This window comes from Crocuta crocuta, unplaced genomic scaffold (genome assembly GCF_008692635.1).
Source record: "Crocuta crocuta isolate KB4526 unplaced genomic scaffold, BGI_CrCroc_1.0 scaffold322, whole genome shotgun sequence".
Classification (NCBI taxonomy): Eukaryota; Metazoa; Chordata; class Mammalia; order Carnivora; family Hyaenidae; genus Crocuta; species Crocuta crocuta.
In genome coordinates, this window is record NW_027532592.1 from 3,529,359 (window position 1) to 3,547,347 (window position 17,989).

The window sequence follows — 17,989 nt, forward strand, 5'->3', positions numbered from 1 at the left end:
CTTGTGGCTCTCCTGTTTCACATGCCAGGTCCTCTTGTTTGACTAAAAGACAAAGCCCTGGACTATCTGTTCAGCTTTGTATCTCATTTGGAATAAAGTAACATGGATACATTTGATGATTTCAGTGAATTAATATCTTGAATGGCCCGTAAGTAATCACTGTAGAGAAATGTCCACAGGAATTCCTACTCATTTTGATTTGGAGACTACCAGTGACCTCTAGAATTCCACTATTTAGAAATCCTAAAAAGTTTCCATTTTTGTGATTGTAACCCATTCTCAAAAAAACCCAACCACACAGTCTCATGTTCTCATTATTGAATGGTGACTATTCACTACTTTGATAGCTGCATTGTAATTAATACCGTGACTTTGCGAATTGTTTTTTCTTTAAATAGGACTCAGATCACTTTGACATTACCTTCATTAAAACTTCTCTGGTTTGTGAACCACTTATTGTAATAGCTTTATCTTTCTTCCGTAAGCCAAAATCAATGTGTGTTGTTACCAAGAGCGTAGATACTTCAGAGCTCCACTACAAGTGAGGGTCACAGAGCTGTTCACAAGGTGAAAAGAGCTATGAATCTGCCCTCCCCCCCCAGCCCCAATGGGAGGGGACAGCTGTCTGTATTTTTATACAGACATGCTCATAATTTCATTTGCACGCTCCCTTAGGTGCGTCCACAGGCCCCAAGCCAAGAATTCCTCTGGTACGGAGCCTGCTCGTTAGACAGACTGTTAGCCCCTGGCGTGTGGACGTGCAGGGTTTTAGATTTCACGGTCTGCAGTTTTCCTAGGGGGGCTGGTCACACTTGCTTATTAATTTCTTCTTGTTTTAAAGTCTGAAGTTATATAAATTAGGATCCTTATAGATGTTATTAAAAATTTTTTCTTTAATATCTGTTTATTTTTGACAGAGAGGCAGAGCATGAGCAGGGGAGGGGCAGAGAGAGAGGGAAACATAGAATCTGAAGCAGGATCCAGGCTCCTAGCTGTCAGCACAGAGCCCAACCCCGGGGCTCGAACCCACGGACTATGAGATCATGACCTGAGCTGAAGTCGGACGCTCAACTGACTGAGCCACCCAGGCGCCCAGAATCCTTATACATTTTAATTAAAGTTCAGAATTGAAATGAAAAAATTTTTATATTACTACCTACACATGCATAATGATACATAGTCTTTTGTTATTTGTTTTACAATAACTCTGGGAGCACATAGCATATTTAATAACTCATGTTCCGTATTTTTAAAGAACCAACAAGAAAACCTTGGGAAAGAACAAATACAATGAATGGCAGCAAGTCACCTGTTATCTCCAGGTACCTTTGTTTTCTAAGTTTCGTATTTATGTGTGTAGCTAAAAAGAAGTGAGCATCTACATTTCCATTGTAGAAAAAGGCAAATGGTGGATTTGAATGTATAAAGGAGCAGATAAGCCCTGTAGCCCTACTGCTATTGGACACTACCGAGCATGTTACATTCTTCCTGGTGATTGTCTGAAATCCACCGTCTGCTAACTGTAGGCCAGGTTGTCTGAAATCTTAAGATCACTTTTATTCCTCCAGATGTTTTTATTTCGAAAAATTCAAAACTTGCAGAAAAGTTGAGAGAAGAGCAAACGCCCAGATGCCCATCGTCCCGATTCCCCAGTTACTAGTTTTGCCACATTGGCTTTGAGCTCTGACCTCCACATCCACACTTGTTCCCTGGACAGTTGGAAGGCTGTCTGCAAGTTTGCTTCAGCCTTCTGCCTTCAGCCTTTTCCCTGAGGAGGTGGGCAGTCTCCTGTGGAACCCTCGCACCACTGTCGCTCTCGAGAAATTTAATACCGAACAATATTACGTAACATAGTCCCATTTCCCCATTAGTCTCAGTGACATCCTTCATTTTGTAAACATGATTGTTGAAAGAAACTTTTATGTTTGAAACTGAAAAGAAGCCAGAGAGAAATTTCATTCATTGTGTAAGAAGGAGCAAAATGAACCCTAACGTTCTGAATTTGTGAATTTGTGATGGATTTCTCTCTCAGTTGAAACTTTAATTATAGTCATCTTAGAAAAAGTGCCCAGAAACAAGCCTGATTAATCTTGTTTCTCCCGGGGCCACGACAGCCTTTCTCAGCGGGGCGTTGCTTTATTGTCATAACTAACGTGATCACATGTCTGGGGCATAGATGAGACTTTCTCTTGGTTTCAGAGACAGTTTAAAGGACTTGGTTTTTTTTCCAGAAAAAAGTATGTAGGGACCAAACAGTTTTTTGCCTTTTCTTTCTGGCCTCTGTGCCTTAGTTTTGCCTCTTAAGAAGCAGACTCGACTCTGATTATAGAAACCTAAAAAAGGAAAAATACGAGGATAGACCCCGTCATGAGTCTGTCCCACGTTAGCCTGATTGTAAATTTGGGTTTGTTTCTCTGGGCTGTCTGTGCTGGCAGAGATGGTGCGGTGGCACAATTATGTGGGTTCCACAAAGAAACAGAGCCTTTTTCAATGTATAGAAGTTTCTGGTTTCTCAGTGACTGAAAGATGAGTGTATTTGATTTTAGGAAAAAAATGCAGGAATTGCTTTTGGTGGCCGTGTTTTCAGCAGAGTGGAACGATTGGTGTTTATCAGACACCTGCGTGGGGTGGCTTCTGCTGCGCCTCCAGGAGGAGTTTGTGTGGGTTTTCTCCACCAGCGCGTCCCAGAGAACAGAACTGTGGTGTCCTGTGTGTCTGCTGAAGGTTGAGGTTCCTTCTCTCTGTGTCTGGCCTGCACCCCCGCCTTAGTGATCAGGGTTTCCTGGTGTGCTTGCCTGGAGCTGATCCCGAGTCCCTGCTGGAAGGGGTGTCTCAGGGGGGATGTGGAGAGGTCCCCAAAGGGAGGATGTTTCTCAGTGTGTTTGGGTTCATCTGAAAAATACTCTTCGAGGAGCACCTGGGGGGGCTCATTCGGTTAAGCACCTGACTTCAGCTCAGCTCGTGATCTAACGCTTTGTGAGCCCCGCATCAGGCTCTGTGCAGTCAGCGCAGACCCCACTTCGAATCCTCTGTCCTCTCTCTGCCCTTCCCCACCTCATTCTCTCTCTCTCAAAAATAAACATTAATGGGCACCTGGAGGGCTCATTCAGTTAAGCATCCAACTTCGGCTCAGGTCATGATCTTGCGGTTCGTGGGTTCAAGCCCTGCTTTGGGCTCTGTGCTGACAGCAGTTTCAGATTCTGTGTCTCCCTCTCTCTTTGATCCTCCACTGCTCATGCTGTCTGTCTGTCTGTCTGTCTCTCTCTCAGAAATAAATAAAACATTAAAAAAAAATTTTTAAATAAAATAAACATTAAAAAATAATAAGATTCTTTGAAAGAGTTTTCAGATTTCTAAAGGAAGTTCAATAAGTGTTCTGAAAGTCACGTTAAAAAAAGGAGTTTTCTATAGAATAACCAAATGCTGGGTCTTGTTATTCGGGGTGTGTCGTAATCACATTCTGCTCTGGGAGATGGAGGGCTCCTTCTTTCCTGAAATGGAAATGCTGGAAACATCGGGGATTCCCTGAACACTCATATGCCTTTTGATAGATTTGATCCAGCCAGTGGTACCTGCCTTAAAGTATCACCAAAAGCAGTTTTAAGCCATAAAAGATTTTGAATGTATGTTTGAAAGACTCAGAGCTGTATTGCTTTTCTGCCTGTTTCCTGCCCTGTTCCTTCTGAGAGCCAGTGTATTGGCCACTTTACGTTTTTATTTAAGTGCACCTCGCCCTTGCAGGGCAGTGAAAGTACCTGTTTCTCCTATGAGTGTCCTTGTCGGAGTTACGTTAGTGGTAAGATGGGTGAACACCTCATAGTACACATGGGATACTGTGTTGTGCTGTGGTTATTAAGGGAAGACATCACATAGTAGAGTAAAACCAGGAATGTTTAAATACTTCAGACTATGACTGGAATATACCTTTGGAAACTTTGTGAGTTCTTCCTGTGTTTTTTAGTAAGAGCTCACAGATCTTCTCTTCAGGGTAGAAAAAAGTTGTTTATGTTTTGTATACTTAAAATGACAGTGATTTTTACTGTGCTTTGATACTTGTGGTACTTCGTGTAGGTAGCTTTTACTATGTGCGTGTGCGGTCTGCACAGGGGTCAGCACATGGTGGTTCCCTTTCTGTGCTCAGTCATCGTCAAGTTAGAGAGGCAGGGACCTCACATGACTGTAGATAGAGCTTGTGTCCAAATACCGTCTTCTGGACAGGAAAGAAAAAGATTGTTTTAAGGTTAATGGAGTCCTTTCATTGTTTCTGCTGTGACTGCAAACCTATAAAACAGTAACATCGTGAGAATTACTTTTTAAAAGTTTTCTATTGTATTTCCCTTTAAATGGTCTTTCCCCCTTCATAGACGGGATTCTCCAAGGAAAAATCAGATTGTTTTTGACAACAGGTCCTATGATTCATTACACAGGTATCACCCTGATGTGACTTTGTGATTTGAGACTTTTAACTGACACGTTCAGGGCAGGGCTGAGCTTTTTCTACCTGGACTGGTAATCACCACGAGGGGGATACTTGGGAAGGTCGAATCTTTCATATTTAGCTTTATTGAGAACACTTTTTTTAAACTCTAAGAGATTGTCCTTAGAATGTTACTCGTACTCACCTCCCTGCCATCACTTTGCAGTTGGCTTCGGGTGAGTGTGTGTGGTGAGCACGTCCGCGGCGCTGCCATAGGCTCTAGGCCCCTGCATCCTCTCCAGGCTCCCTGTAGCTTGTGGGCTTTCTTCTGAGGCTGTTCTCCGTGTACGTGGAGACAAGGCCTTCCAAGGGCAGAGCGGAAGATTTCATACTGTTTGTCAGTGGAACATGGGCCGTTATTGCAGCTGCCATTGTGAAAAATTGATTCTTTGAGGAAAATCTCGGTCTCCTACGTACTTGGCAGTGAATTGAGTGTCTTTAACAATCTGACATCTAACATACCGAACAGATTGTTTTCTAGGATAAGTCCTGTTATACCATTTTTTTTCAAATTAAGAAAGTTAAGAGAAGAACTATGTATTTCTTAGTTAAAAAGTTGACAATTTTTAAGAGTCCTCAGGTGCTCACACAATATTTAGAATTAATTTGGCAGAATAGGGACTTAAATACTGTAGTAGTTATTTCATCAGCAGGTGTCCAGAGGTAACACACAAACCTGTGGGAAACCCTCATTTTGTTATCAATTTTGGTGAAAGTCCATGGGTTAGAAGTAACTGAGAAATGCCCATGTTATTACATGCACCTATTTTTAAAAACTAGCATCAAGTCTGCTGGGAACAGGACCTAGATAGCATACGGGGCGGGCTGCTCTCGGGCACGGAGTCGGGAGTTCTGCAGTCAGACTGTTTTTGGCCAAATCGATATTAGCTAAAATTACTTTCATGCCATTGATGGTTAAAGGATTTAATGTTTTTCAGCCAGTTAAATCTGCATAAAATGTTTATATTACAAGTGTGAAATCGTTTTTCCTGCTTTTTTGAGGTGGTTTAATCATTGTAACCAAAACACTTAGAAAATTTGCTAAGTACGTAAGAGAGAAAAATAGCATTTAGTAAGATTCTCTTATTCTTCTCCATTGTTGTTATTCTTCTCCATTATCTTGCTGCTTTCCCATGTAGCGCCCCCCGCCCCCAGAAGGTTGATAAACCTTTTTTTAAAAAGTGGTGATTACTTCTTTCCTTCAGTATGAAAAGTTCCCCCCTTTAGTTAATTATCATGGGGGTGGGGTGGGGAGGCGGTGATGGTGCTGGTGGTGCTGGTGGGCATGGTGGTGGGTTGCATGTTAGCATGAATTAAAATTTCTTAATTGCATGTTTCCTCAATCGGTTTTTATGTAATAATAATGTTTTGTATTGTTTAATAAATACGGATATATTCATAACATACCACCTGGTTGGTTAATTAGCAGACTGCAGGTGCTCATGTGACTATCAGGGGATGTTCATTATAGAACTTAGGCGGAAAGAATTTGCTGGTTGTGCCACTTTAATGTAAAGAGTAAAAGAAAAGCAGAGTAATTGATAGTGAGACTCGGGCGAGCAGGAGCAGATACATGGGGAGAGGAAATGCGCACAGTGGGTCTGCCGACCATGAAGGCTTCTCCCTAGTTCAGACTCTGCACGGGGGCCCTGCCTGACCTGCCACGGGTCTGCGCATCCCCTCAGCGAAGTGAAAAGGGTCCCCTCCCATAGGAAAGGAGCCGTGTCCTGTAACTCTCCTTACCTCCTTCCCCGTGCCCAGCTCAGTGCTTATTGAGAGGAGTACCCTGAAAGGTATTCTGTTACGTCTAATGTGACGTTTAATGAAATTGCATTGGTCAGCTTGTTCCCTTAAGCAGTCCCATATTTGATATTACAGCAAATTAACTCAATAGTTCATCTTCACAAACGGTGTCTCTGGGTTTGGAGTGTAATCCTTGTAAGAGTTAATGAAATCGTAACTTTGCAAAGTTATGTGTACGGAGTCCTGGTTCCGATTTGTGACGTTGGCCCTCTGCGAACTTGACCATATGTGACTTGACTAGTTTTCATCTGCATTGATTGGTAACGCTCAGAGCGTGGCCGCTTTACCAGGCTAACCAGTACCCGGAGGAGTGCCCGGTGAGACCCCAGTTATTGCTCTGGGCTTCTCTCTGGTGGCCAGGACTGCTTTGCTTGATATTGAAACTTCTGTTGTAAGCACCCCTGCTTTCTAAGACTGACTTCTGCACGTAGAGTTTTTAGTAGAGCCTAACCTTCTGGAAATGTAGTCATAATTGGCAGTCTGCTTCTGTGTGGCATTTCCATTTAAAAAAAACAAAACAAAGGAAGTTTATGGAAGTAGTTAGCTGGAAACACACCATTCCAACGACACCTCCATGAAAACGTCGTCTGGAAAATGTGTTTTCACCATCAGCTAAGGCACAGAGTCTGCAAACTGATGCATACTGATGGTGGGTTTGCCAGATGCACAGGGGGCACCGTACGGTTCCAGGAGAACGAGACCAAGCTGCTCAGGCCTGGGCGTCGTGGCCCTCCTGCCGTGTCCCAGTCACCATGCCGCATGTGGCCTCGCTCTGGCCCTGCCTGGAGGACGTACTCCTCTGCCCTTGACTGAAGGCATGGCCATGCCATCGCTGTCAGGTCTCTGTGCAGAGCGCTACGGGTGCTGAGCCAAGTGGAGATGCCTCCTGCTTCGTGTTCTAATCCGTCCTGCAACGTGACAATTAACTTGTTAACACCGTGTGCTTTAAGAGAAGGACTTCAGTCTGGTTTAGTGTTGGGTTGGTGAATTTGCAATTTTTTGTGAACTGCTTAATCATCCCCAGTGTCGTTTACCTGTCCTGGAAATTCCGTTTGTACAGACCAAAATCCGCACCTTCGTCACAGCCCAGTGCCAACGGCGTCCAGACAGAGGGGCTAGACTACGACAGACTGAAGCAGGTAGGCCCGCTCGCCAGCCGCTGCCTCCGGTGAACTTGTTTCTTTTTAGAAACGTCTCGCGTGCATGTGCTTGACAGGTCATGAATGTACATAAAAAGAATGTAGAGTTAAGGGGCGCCTGGGTGGCTCAGTCGGTTGAGAGTCTGACTCTTGATCTCGGTTCAGGCCATGATCTCACAGTTTGTGAATTCAAGTCCTGCATCGGGCTCCACGCTGATAGCACTGAGCCTGCTTGGGATTCTCTCTCTTTCCCTCTCTCTGCCCCTCTCCAGGTGGCACACTCTCTCTCTCTTTCCCTTTTTCAAATGAATAAATGTTTAAAAAAATAATATAGAGCTTAGATATTATTATCAAATGAAATAGCGGCATTAGTACTGTATTATTTTTTTCAAACCTTAATTTTTTTTTTTAAACCTTAATTTTTTTTTTGTTCAGTGCATTAATGTAAAGTTCCAGTACTGGCTTACTGGTGCAGTATAAACTTTAAACATAAGTGCATGGTGTGTAATTGTAAAGGGAAATGGGCTGGCACTTGTTACTGAATCCTGGCAAAAATGGACCCAACAAACCTAGCCTTGTCCAGAATGTGAGGGAAATGGCACTTTCATAGAATTCCGTTTTATAGGAAGCAGTTTGGGAAAACAAATCAAAATTAATCTCTTACCTTTGAACCCAGAAATTTCACTTCCAGGATTTTATGCTAAGAAAATATTGTAGTAAAAGTATACAGATAGACAATGTGGGGGAGCACCAGCGGCCATTAAGGAGTCACAGTTGAGAGGCTTTAATACTGAACTGTGAATCGTCGCCCGTGCTGGTGACACGGCGACCAACCAGCGCCAGCAGTTCTCTCACCTTCATGAAAAAGATAAAGGTCTTGTCCATATTTTGGATACACTGCACACAGATGTACATTGAACACAGACTGCATCGTACACAGATGTACTTTGTACACGGACTTGCATCATACATGGACACGCATGTCATACATGGACGTGCGTTGTACACGGATGTTCTTTTTACATGGAAGTACTTTGTATGCGGATGTAACTTTTTACACAGATAAACTTTGTATACAGACGTGCGTTGTACACAGATGTGCATCATACATGGACATACTTTGTACACAGATGTGCTCAGAAGCAGGAAAGGAGGAGTGACACATGAGGAGATTGTGGACTTCCAAAGATTTTACTCATAGAGATGGTGGAGTACATTTTTAAAAAATTGGTGGTGTTACAAAAATTGGAAGGGCAAGGCTGGCCAGAGCAGCTGAGCCCAGAGGAGCCGCAGCGAGAGCACCCCCGTGGTCCTCCTGCCCCACATGCCCTGGGGAGGGGGGGCCGCCCTTGACAGCAGTGACCACACCGGGTCCTGTGGTGGCCTCATACTGACCCCTGGTGGATGTGCAGGCGGGGCGCCGGCCAGGCTCGTGGTGCAGCGCTGTCTGGGGATCCTCGCGGGAGCCTGCCTGACAGCGTGTGCACTCCAGCCATGCACTTCGGAGGGCCTGGGAAGTCACACTGCTCTGTCAGCAGTTCAAGTTGGGGTCAGGACCCAGATCTTTCTTCAAAGCATGTTCTCCCCATGGCGTCACTCGTCTTTTTAAATGCTAGTGAATGTTGTGGCCCAAAAGGGACAGATAATGTTGCAGTGATAGGAGTTCAAAATTAAATATGAATTAAGGAGAAATACTAACAGTCATTTCATATAAACCTAATTTTTATAAACTGCAAAGCTATTTGAAAAGTTAAATTGAGTTATGTAGCTTGAAAAGGAAGCTTAAGGTCATCGATAATCAAGCCCCTATTTTCTATGTATTAAACATGGCTTTCTTTTCTTGAAAAACCCTTTAAAATAGAGTGCTTGCGCACGCCTGGAAACATGGTGCGTTTCGGCCATCTGAAGTAGTGGAGAAGGAGCGAGGAGAGGTTGAATTTTAGCCCTGATTTTCATACTGATTTGAATAAGGACATCTGTTAGGCTGTTCTGTTTCGTGCTGTGCTTGCTCCTTATTGTAAAGTGGGGGAGTTACTGATAGTTTCAACCTTATTTTAAACCTGAAAAGCTTTTTAAGAAAATGGACCTTAAACAGAGCAGTTTAATGTTACTGAGGTGCGCGGTGTTAAAGAAGGCTGCAAGTTGGAAACTAGCCCATCCTGAGGATAGCTTTTACTTTTCAAATTGCATCACCTTGTCAACCTTTTAGGTGTCGCCAGACGCCGTTCTTGGTAATTTTTTAAGGCAGTGGGGGTGTCCATTATTTCAGAGTAGACTTAGAAATGGAAATTTGGCAAAATCTTTAAGGGTGGAATGTTTTTCCTGGAGGAGGGAGCACCCAGAGGGGCACCGTTAGATGGTAATGACGGGTCACGTGAGCACCCGGGCACCTCGAGCAGCCCAGCCGCGTGAAGTAAGTGCAGAGAGGTGGCGGAATCTGTCTCTGCATGTCTGATATAACCTCATGGAATAAAATGATACCTCAGTGTGTAACCAGTATTTAAAAATTACTAAAGAGCTATCACACAGTATTTTCGTCACATGGAATCTTTGAACTCTGGAGTCTGTTTTACACGGCGATGCACCCCAGTCCAGCCTGGCCGCGTCTCTGGTGCTCATGGCTGCGTGTGGCTGGTGCCTGCCATTTGGGACCGTGCGGGTCCAGCAGGGCCCCGTCCACCCTGGCATCCACCCGTTGGGGCAGCCCCTGAGGGCCCTCCACAGGGGTCCCGGGTTCCGTGGCACATAGTTTGGCAGCTGTGGTGGGATCCCTGCGGAGTCCTGTGCGTCAGACCGGCTCACGGCTCGGCCAGGGTCTGCTCGTCTGGTGTACTTTTCCTGTTCCTTAAAGTTTCGTTCCGCGCCACCTCTCAGACTGCTCCCAGAAGAAAAGGTTAAGAGCAGAGCTGCTATTTTTTCTAGAAAATTACCTGAATCCTACCTTTCTCTGGATGGCAGAATTAGTTTTAGTTTTAGAAAGTGTTCTGGCATTTCAGGCTTCGCCAGGCTAGAATCAGCAGAGACTGGGAAGACTGTTAAAACATGATTTGCCAAGCGAGGCTACTGTGAAACCTGAGTGGTCTGCAAACAAAACCATACACCAAACTTCATATATTCTTAGAATTTTATACAAGCAAGAGTATTTGCAGCAGTAACTCTTTTCTGTATTTCTGTTTTTCTCTAATATTTTAGGACATTTTAGATGAAATGAGAAAAGAATTAACAAAGCTAAAAGAAGAGCTCATCGATGGTGAGTATATAAACAGATTTGCTGCCCCTGTTTGAGGATACCCATCTTTAAGGAAATGCACATAAAGAAATAACCAGTTTATTACTTGGGAGCATAAAACAATTAGTTTTGCATAGTATACTGTCCTTCGCGTGGCTTGGGGTGCGGGAGGAGCCCTCTCCTTACAGTGGAAGCTGTTTGTAAAAACTGGGGTAAAGAAGTCCCTACATCTCAGGTGCGAGGTCCAGGGGAGGTGGCCCGTCCCACACCTGTCCTCTCGTCCCACCTGCCGCCCCTCGTTCTGAGCCCACAGTGTCCATTTTCTTTCATGTTGTACACAAAAGGGAGAAAGCGAGTGAATGAGTGTGTGTGTGTGTGTGTGTGTGTGTGTGTGTGTGTACACACATAAGAATTCGTACCATCTTTGTATTAAGAGAACAAAGGTTGTGCAAGGTCAGTCTGTCTTTGCTGGGACTTTGAACACAGTCGCTAAAGTTCTTAGGAAAGAATCTCTCCCGTGTTTGCCTCCACATCAAATTTACTTGCAATGCATTTCCTTCTCCTTCCCAGCGATCAGGCAAGAACTGAGCAAGTCCAATTCTGCGTAGAGAAACAAACCAAGGAGAAACAGGACTGTAGTCGGAGGAAGAAAAAAGACCCCTGTGAACAACAGCTGTTAAGAATAACCCCCTATGTTTTGTGAGCCGCGAGAAGAAAGTGGATCCGAACGGTCGGAAGGAGGAGACCCAGCACACTTGTGAGCCTCCAGACGCTGTTACTCTGGCGATAAGCTGTTTCCCTCCCAGTTTGCTGCTGCTTTCTGACCTTTTCAACAGGATGGAAGAATCGGATAAGAGTTCCTATTTAACGGTTATGCAGAAAATCCTAAACCCATCAGGCAGAATCGCCGTGCATTGAAATAGTTTCATGTCAAGACAAAATCGCACGTTTTCCACAATCCATTGCTAAAATAAAGAAGAGAAAGGCTTAAGAAGTTTGTTTTCAGAGAGTGCTGATGAAGAATTGAGCAAGTTACACTATTGTATCGTAAATGTTTCTCTCAGGTTTGTCTTCCTATCACATTTGATATTCCGTAATCGAAGTCAGCCGTGTGGAGGTTAAGATCCTAAACCGTGGAACAGATGGAATTGTATGTGCTTTCAAAGGGCGATATTTATAAGAAAGTGTCTAAAAAAATGATTTGTCTGGCTTGAGGAATTTTAGAATGATAGGAAGTCTCTCGAGTTAGCCTTCATGCAATTTTGTAGATTAAAACATAAAATTCATCCAGAATTTAAAGATTTAGATGCCTTCCTAAATTGTTAAAATGCTTTACCAAATCTATGACTCCTACATAACACACACCAGTGGTCAAATGTAAAACAATATATTGTAGATTTACTGTAGGTTTTCAACCTTTTTTAGATTTATGCATGTGGACATTTTTATAATGTAATTACAACCACCACAAAATTAGCTTTTTTAATTGCAAACAGTAATGCATGTCACACTAATACGTAGTGGCCTTTTCAAGGCCTGGTCCCAGGGAAAACATTTTGTAGAGTGTAGGGGGGTGGGAGGAAGGGAAGGAATAATTTTTCATTTAAAGTTAATTTCTGCATTGTCTTCTTTTTTTTCTCAATTACCTGCATGAATAATAGGAATATTTTGTGACTTTAATTGGTAAATATGTTAGCAGAACCAAGTACTTAATCTTTTACATCATGTCTTCAGCTGTTCGTATGTTAACTTCAGTAATTTCAATGGTCTGAAACATGATTCTGAGCTTCGCACGAATCACATCGTCCTGTGGGACTCGAAAACTTGATCCCTGAGTCTGAGGTGCCCTGCAGCCGGACAGCTGCTCAGGTGCGTGTTCTGACCAGGAAGCTGCGTCTGAATTCTGTTGTGTGGAAATACAAGGAGCGAGGTCAGCAGCGACTGAGGTCACAGGCATCAACCATGCAGCAGAGGGGACCAGCGAGGGGCTCTGAGTGGTTCTCCTGTCATGACAGAGTGAGACTCAGGCGTGTGCATGTGCGTTTGCAGTACACGCCCTTCTCCTGGAAACGCGTGAAGATTAAAATAGGGGGGAGATTCTCTATGTTGCAATGATTTTTTTTGTTGTTGTTGAAAGTTGAGGAAATCAGAAATTCTCCAGGCTCTCCATCTTGATTTATCTTCAGTTATGTGCCATATTTGCTTTGGAATCTTTGATTATCTGGAGTTTTACTAAAGTTTTGCAGAAATAATCCATTTTCATCTGCTTTCTAGATTTCGTAATCTCAGTTGGTAGGGTGGAGCTTGTCCGTAGCGTAGTTTCCTAGAGGCTGCAGATTTGCCGCCACGACCCTTCCAAGCGGTTTGAATGAGGGAGGGTTTTTTTTCCTGGTTACGGTAGTTCCCGTTTTTGTAGAAACTGCAGTTTTAGGTTAATCTGTGATGGAGGAGCTCTCATCATTCAGGTCGACAGTCATGTTTTCTATGCCTCTTCATCGTCGGGCAGTAGTAAAGGCATTCAAGATGCAGCAGGCTTCTAAAGTACAGTTTTCTAGAAGAAATAGGAGACATTTTCATCTTTATTCTTGTACTTTTGGTAATGCAGACACTTTGATGGTATAAACGCTTCTGTCCCCTATAAATCTGGTGAGAAATCACTTGATTTTGTTGGTTAAGTTAGTCTCTAGTAGGATAGGATTCTGGGTACACGTGGTCCAAAGTAAGAAAAAAGACTACAGTAAAGCGCTAGATCTTAAAAAGGAACCGGTTTATGCACTAACTGTCTCGTGCCTTGGCCTAACATTAACAGGATATCTGTGTAAAATGACAGAAAGAACCAGTGTTGAATCACGCCATTTTCCATCATTTTGCATTATCCCAGATTGCTAAATGTGTTCTTTAGCAATTTGACGAAATCACTGTACACATTCACTGTCCTACGTGACAGTTTTGTCATTGTTAGAGATTTCAGTAATTAAGATGGGAAGCAGAAGCTTAAGTTATGTTCCTTATCAGAGTGAGGTTCCTCGGAACCCCGTCAGACGATGGTTTTCGTGCTCCAGTCCACGGGCTGTCTGAAGCTGAGTGCAGTTCAGGGGGTCCTTTCTGGTTACAGGAAGGCACTTCTTTCCTCAACACTGTGATCTGACCCGTGACAAATCCGTCCTGTGTGCTGTGTAAATGGCCAACAGTCCATCGCAAACCAACTGAATGTACACCCCTTCCGCCGGTGCTGATGCCTCTCCGGAATGGCTGTCCGGATCGCGGGTCGTCCACGCTTGGCAAGCACCCAGTGTCCGTCAGAACCGAGGACGAAACACTAATGAATGTTGGATTCTCATGCTTTCGGTGTGCTTCCTCTTTAGACTTTTGGTTCTCTGCCATTTTTACCGTATTGTTTCATTTAAATTTCCTACACGCTAACTTCGTTTGTGTGATTGAAATAAACTTGCAGTATATACATGTTGCTTGTGTGTGACGCTCAGATACTACTGTGAAATAGGCTGTCGGCTCTGAAATAACATCTGAACGTGGAAAGCCCGTGCACAAGCCTGTGACTTCAGTGCGTACAGTTACATGGCACGTCAGTGTCCTTCAGGTGTCCCGAAGTCCAGCACATTGAGTAATGTAGACAAAGGCGTGGCCATGCGTACTTTTTGTTCAGAATGACCATCACATGTCCTCTCCCCTCCCCTCTCAGCCCCGCTTGACACAGCGTCTCCCAGTCAAGAACGACGAAGGTTTGATTTTATTCCATTTTGTTCTGCGGCTTAGATGCTCACACGCCGTCCAGGTTCCCCATGTGGTTTGCCCTGAATTCTAAACACAGTGAGGCCTGGTCTGTAGTACCCATTTACTCAGTACCTGGTTTCTTGAAACCTCGGAGGCAGCGATAACTTTTACCCGACTTCACGAGGTTCTGATGCTCGAGGGCCGGTTTACAGCTCGAATGTGTTCATCAGAAGTATAGCCACCCTCTGCTTTCTTGTTTTGCCAGACCCGGGTTTCCCCTCCATCAGCATCCACAGTCCCAAAGTGTCAGCTGCTGTCCTTCCCCTGTCCGGTCTCAGGCTCTTCCCTTCATGTGTAGATCACAAACCCTCTCAAAAGTGTATTAAGTAACATGACAAGCACTGAAGTCTGCACAGCCACGCTTGCGTGTGTCCGAGGCCCTGTGTTTCCCTCCAGTGCCGCTGTGGAGTGCTCTGCGGAGCAGGGTCGCCGTCATTCCTGTCGGTGGCCATCGTGACCTTGTAACCCCGCCACCTCTGCCGCTGGCACGTGGAAATGGCCCCACATGAAGCGAGCTGCGTGAAAGAACTCTCCAGAGGCTCTATACCGGTGTCCTATAGGCCCGTTGCCTGAAGGCAAATCTGATCCTGTGGTGCCATTCTTGTTACCACAGAAGCGTGTGCCTGGGTGTCTCCCCAGAGCTTGCGAGGTGAGGACTGGTCCCAGGCCAGCACTGCAAGTGCTAACGCTCAGTGCTTCTGACTTGTCACTCAGCAGCCACTCGGTATTTATCCTTAGATCCTTTTGCAGTTAGCTCTGGAGTGAACAAAGCCGTTGCAGGTCCGTACAGAGGTGGAGAACATTTACTTTAAACGTTTTTTTAATGTTTGTTTTTGAGTGAGACAGAGAGAGACAGAACACGAGTGGGGGAGGGGCAGTGAGCGAGGGAGACACAGAATCTGAAGCAGGCTCCAGGCTCTGAGCTGTCCGCACAGAGCCCGACACGGGGCTCAAACTCATGAACTGCGAGATCATGACCTGAGCCGAAGTCGGACGCTCAACCGACTAAGCCCCCCAGGCTCCCCAGAACATTTACTTTTAAGAGTAGCCTTCTCCTGGGTCTGAGCATAGTGGACAAAGGTGCTGGAGTCGATGGCCCTTCAGGAAAGGACATTTACATGAGCCGAGCACTGCTGGGGGCCCGACCTCTCGCTGGGCCGTGGGCTGCGTGGGTCCCCTTACATCGGCTCTAGATAAACGGTTGAGGATCAAGAGAGTTTTATATCTTGATCCCAGAAGAGTGAAACCTTCAAACTAAAAAATAGCCCAAAATTGCTTAGGAAAACGTGCCAGAACAGTGAGTTTAGGGTGTCTGGGGTGTCCCGGCAAGGCCCCGTGTGAACACTGCTCAGGTACGGACTGGGTACACGTACCTGTCTTTCTAAGTAGTTTGTCTTTATGAAGTAAGAGTTCTTACGGGAGGGGAAAGTGGAATGCCTTGGTCATAGTGACTTAGGATGGCGAAAGAATGTCACATTTATGGGATAATTTCTGTTAAAACTGAAGAAACCACACGCGAAGAGGGAGAGGGCAGAACAGACAATAAAAGGGCTTTTCCTTCCAATTACTACAGATGTCTGTGGCCCAGAAACTCCCTAACCTGGCCCCACGCGCCAGCGCACCAGCCCCTAGACGTGACCTTGCTTCCGTGGCATTCTGAGTACGACTTTCTGTTGCAATAAAAACCATTAGGAACGCTCCGTATTTCATGAGAAAACAAAGTCTGCATTCATGCCTCGAGTTCGTGGTGTGTAACTCTTAACTCTTCCCCCCTTCCGAGAGCGGTTCCTTTAGCAGTAGGCAACAGTCGTTTCCGCACGTAAAGGGGACATCACCGACAGGCCGCGAATCACAGGAGTCTGTTCGTTAGCGGCAGGTCCTGCGAGAAGGCTTGGGGGGTGTAGAAGGGTGCACAGCAGCCCTGTGACCCACACGAGGAGCGATGCCGGGAGGGAGAAACCCACGCCAAGGTGTTTGATTCTGTGTCGGGTGCACGAGTCCTCGTGCAGACCTAGAGACCAGGCAGGTAGGTTCTGGGCTCCCACTCGGCCCCCACGCGAGGCTGCGGGCGGCTTTGCAAAATCGGTTTTCAAAACTCCTAACGTTCTGTGCCCTTAGTCCCACCCATGGTGCCTCTAAGCCCCTTTTCTAAACAGCAAAGGGACATTTTTAAACGTCTTTGCATTTACTTCATTAAATCGTAGAAGGGGAAACTCCACTTCGGATTTTCCTTGACCTCTTCCGGGGAGGGGTGGGGGGACAACGTGTTCAGTTCTGCCCGCCGCGTGTCAGGGGCCTGGCGTCTGGGACTTGCCCTGGCCCCACGCCCCCTCGGGTCTGGTGGTGCCCGTGTTCAAGGTGGGCAAAGCCACCGCCACGGCCAAGCCCTCTGCCCGCCACGCTGGTGGCTGGCCAGGTGACACGGGCACGGAGCTGATGTAGCGCTGGGAACAGCCGGCAAAGCCCCCGTGGTGGGCGCAGACGTCTCCAGAATCTCCGTGGAGCGTCGCTTTCCCCAAGAAAACTACTGGAGGGTTGGGATACACAGAAGAGTCGTGCTAACACCCGACATCGTTGTTCCTCTACTACCTTGTTGCCCAGGGTGCGGGTGGCGGTGTTTGGGCCTGAGCTGGGAGCTCACAGCTGGCTCGTCCCTGCCCTGTCCTTTGCTGAGGGTGAACTTGAGGTTCGTTGTCTCTGAGAGTGCGCGGTGTTCCAGGATCTGGATTAATACACCCTGCGCCCCTCCTTGGGCCTGATGCCCGGTGCTCCCGAGTCAATGCTGTCATCCGGCCATGCGGGGCCTGCTGGCTCGGGCAGGGGGGGCCCTGGTTGGCTGCCTTATTCTTGAGCCAAGAGAAGGGAAGAAAGCCCTGATTACTCACACCTTAAGTGCAGCTTTTATGTGTTCTAGAATCTTAAATCCTAATCCTTGAGAACACATGTTCTCAGGGGGGAATGACAGGAATCGGTGAGGTGACAACTGAGGTCGGTGCTGGGGACCACAGGGGTCTGCCTGGCAGCATCTCTGTGTCTGGTCCCTGGCCCTCAGCCGGGAGGCACGGGGCAGTGAGATCACATGTGTGCGACCTGGTCTCCCGTTCCCCTGTGTCAACCACAGGGCGTCCTGTGACTCTGGTCCCAGAGCTGCTTTAGTGAACAGATTCGGAGCTGCGTGCCCTGTGTTTGGGGGGGGGGGGGCAGTGCCCCTCTGAGGTTGGGTGTCCCCTGTCCCCCTGCCCTCCGCCCTCGTTATAGACACGCACGGGTTGTCACTCCTTCCTCGACAGACCGTTTGGGTGAGTGTCGTCCTGAGCGCTTGCTTGGTGTCGACAAGATGAAGGTGATGGGCACAAAGTCAGAGGCCGAGTTGGGGGTGTGGACACTGAAAGTTGGGCCATGCCTCGTGCACATCCTGTCCCTTCAGGTCTCGGTGGGTGCCTGTGTTCTGGGACTGTTTTTCTATTAGCAGGAAGGTAGGCTTTTCCATATGTGAGCGTGCCTCTTTTGGGAAAACGAAGTGTTTCTAACAAAAGTGAATGAGCTTGG

General features: G+C 46.1%; 1 protein-coding gene across 1 annotated transcript in view; it reads left to right on the forward strand.

Moving 5' to 3' along the window:
• The window catches only part of ENAH (ENAH actin regulator), a 107,428-nt gene extending 93,318 nt beyond the window's left edge, over nucleotides 1-14,110 (forward strand). The window contains 5 exon segments of the mRNA XM_077779920.1: nucleotides 1,256-1,322; nucleotides 4,365-4,427; nucleotides 7,341-7,419; nucleotides 10,612-10,669; nucleotides 11,219-14,110. Of these exon segments, the coding sequence (XP_077636046.1) occupies nucleotides 1,256-1,322; nucleotides 4,365-4,427; nucleotides 7,341-7,419; nucleotides 10,612-10,669; nucleotides 11,219-11,256 (305 nt within the window). The 3' untranslated portion in view covers nucleotides 11,257-14,110.
• The last annotated feature ends 3,879 nt before the right edge of the window (nucleotides 14,111-17,989 follow it).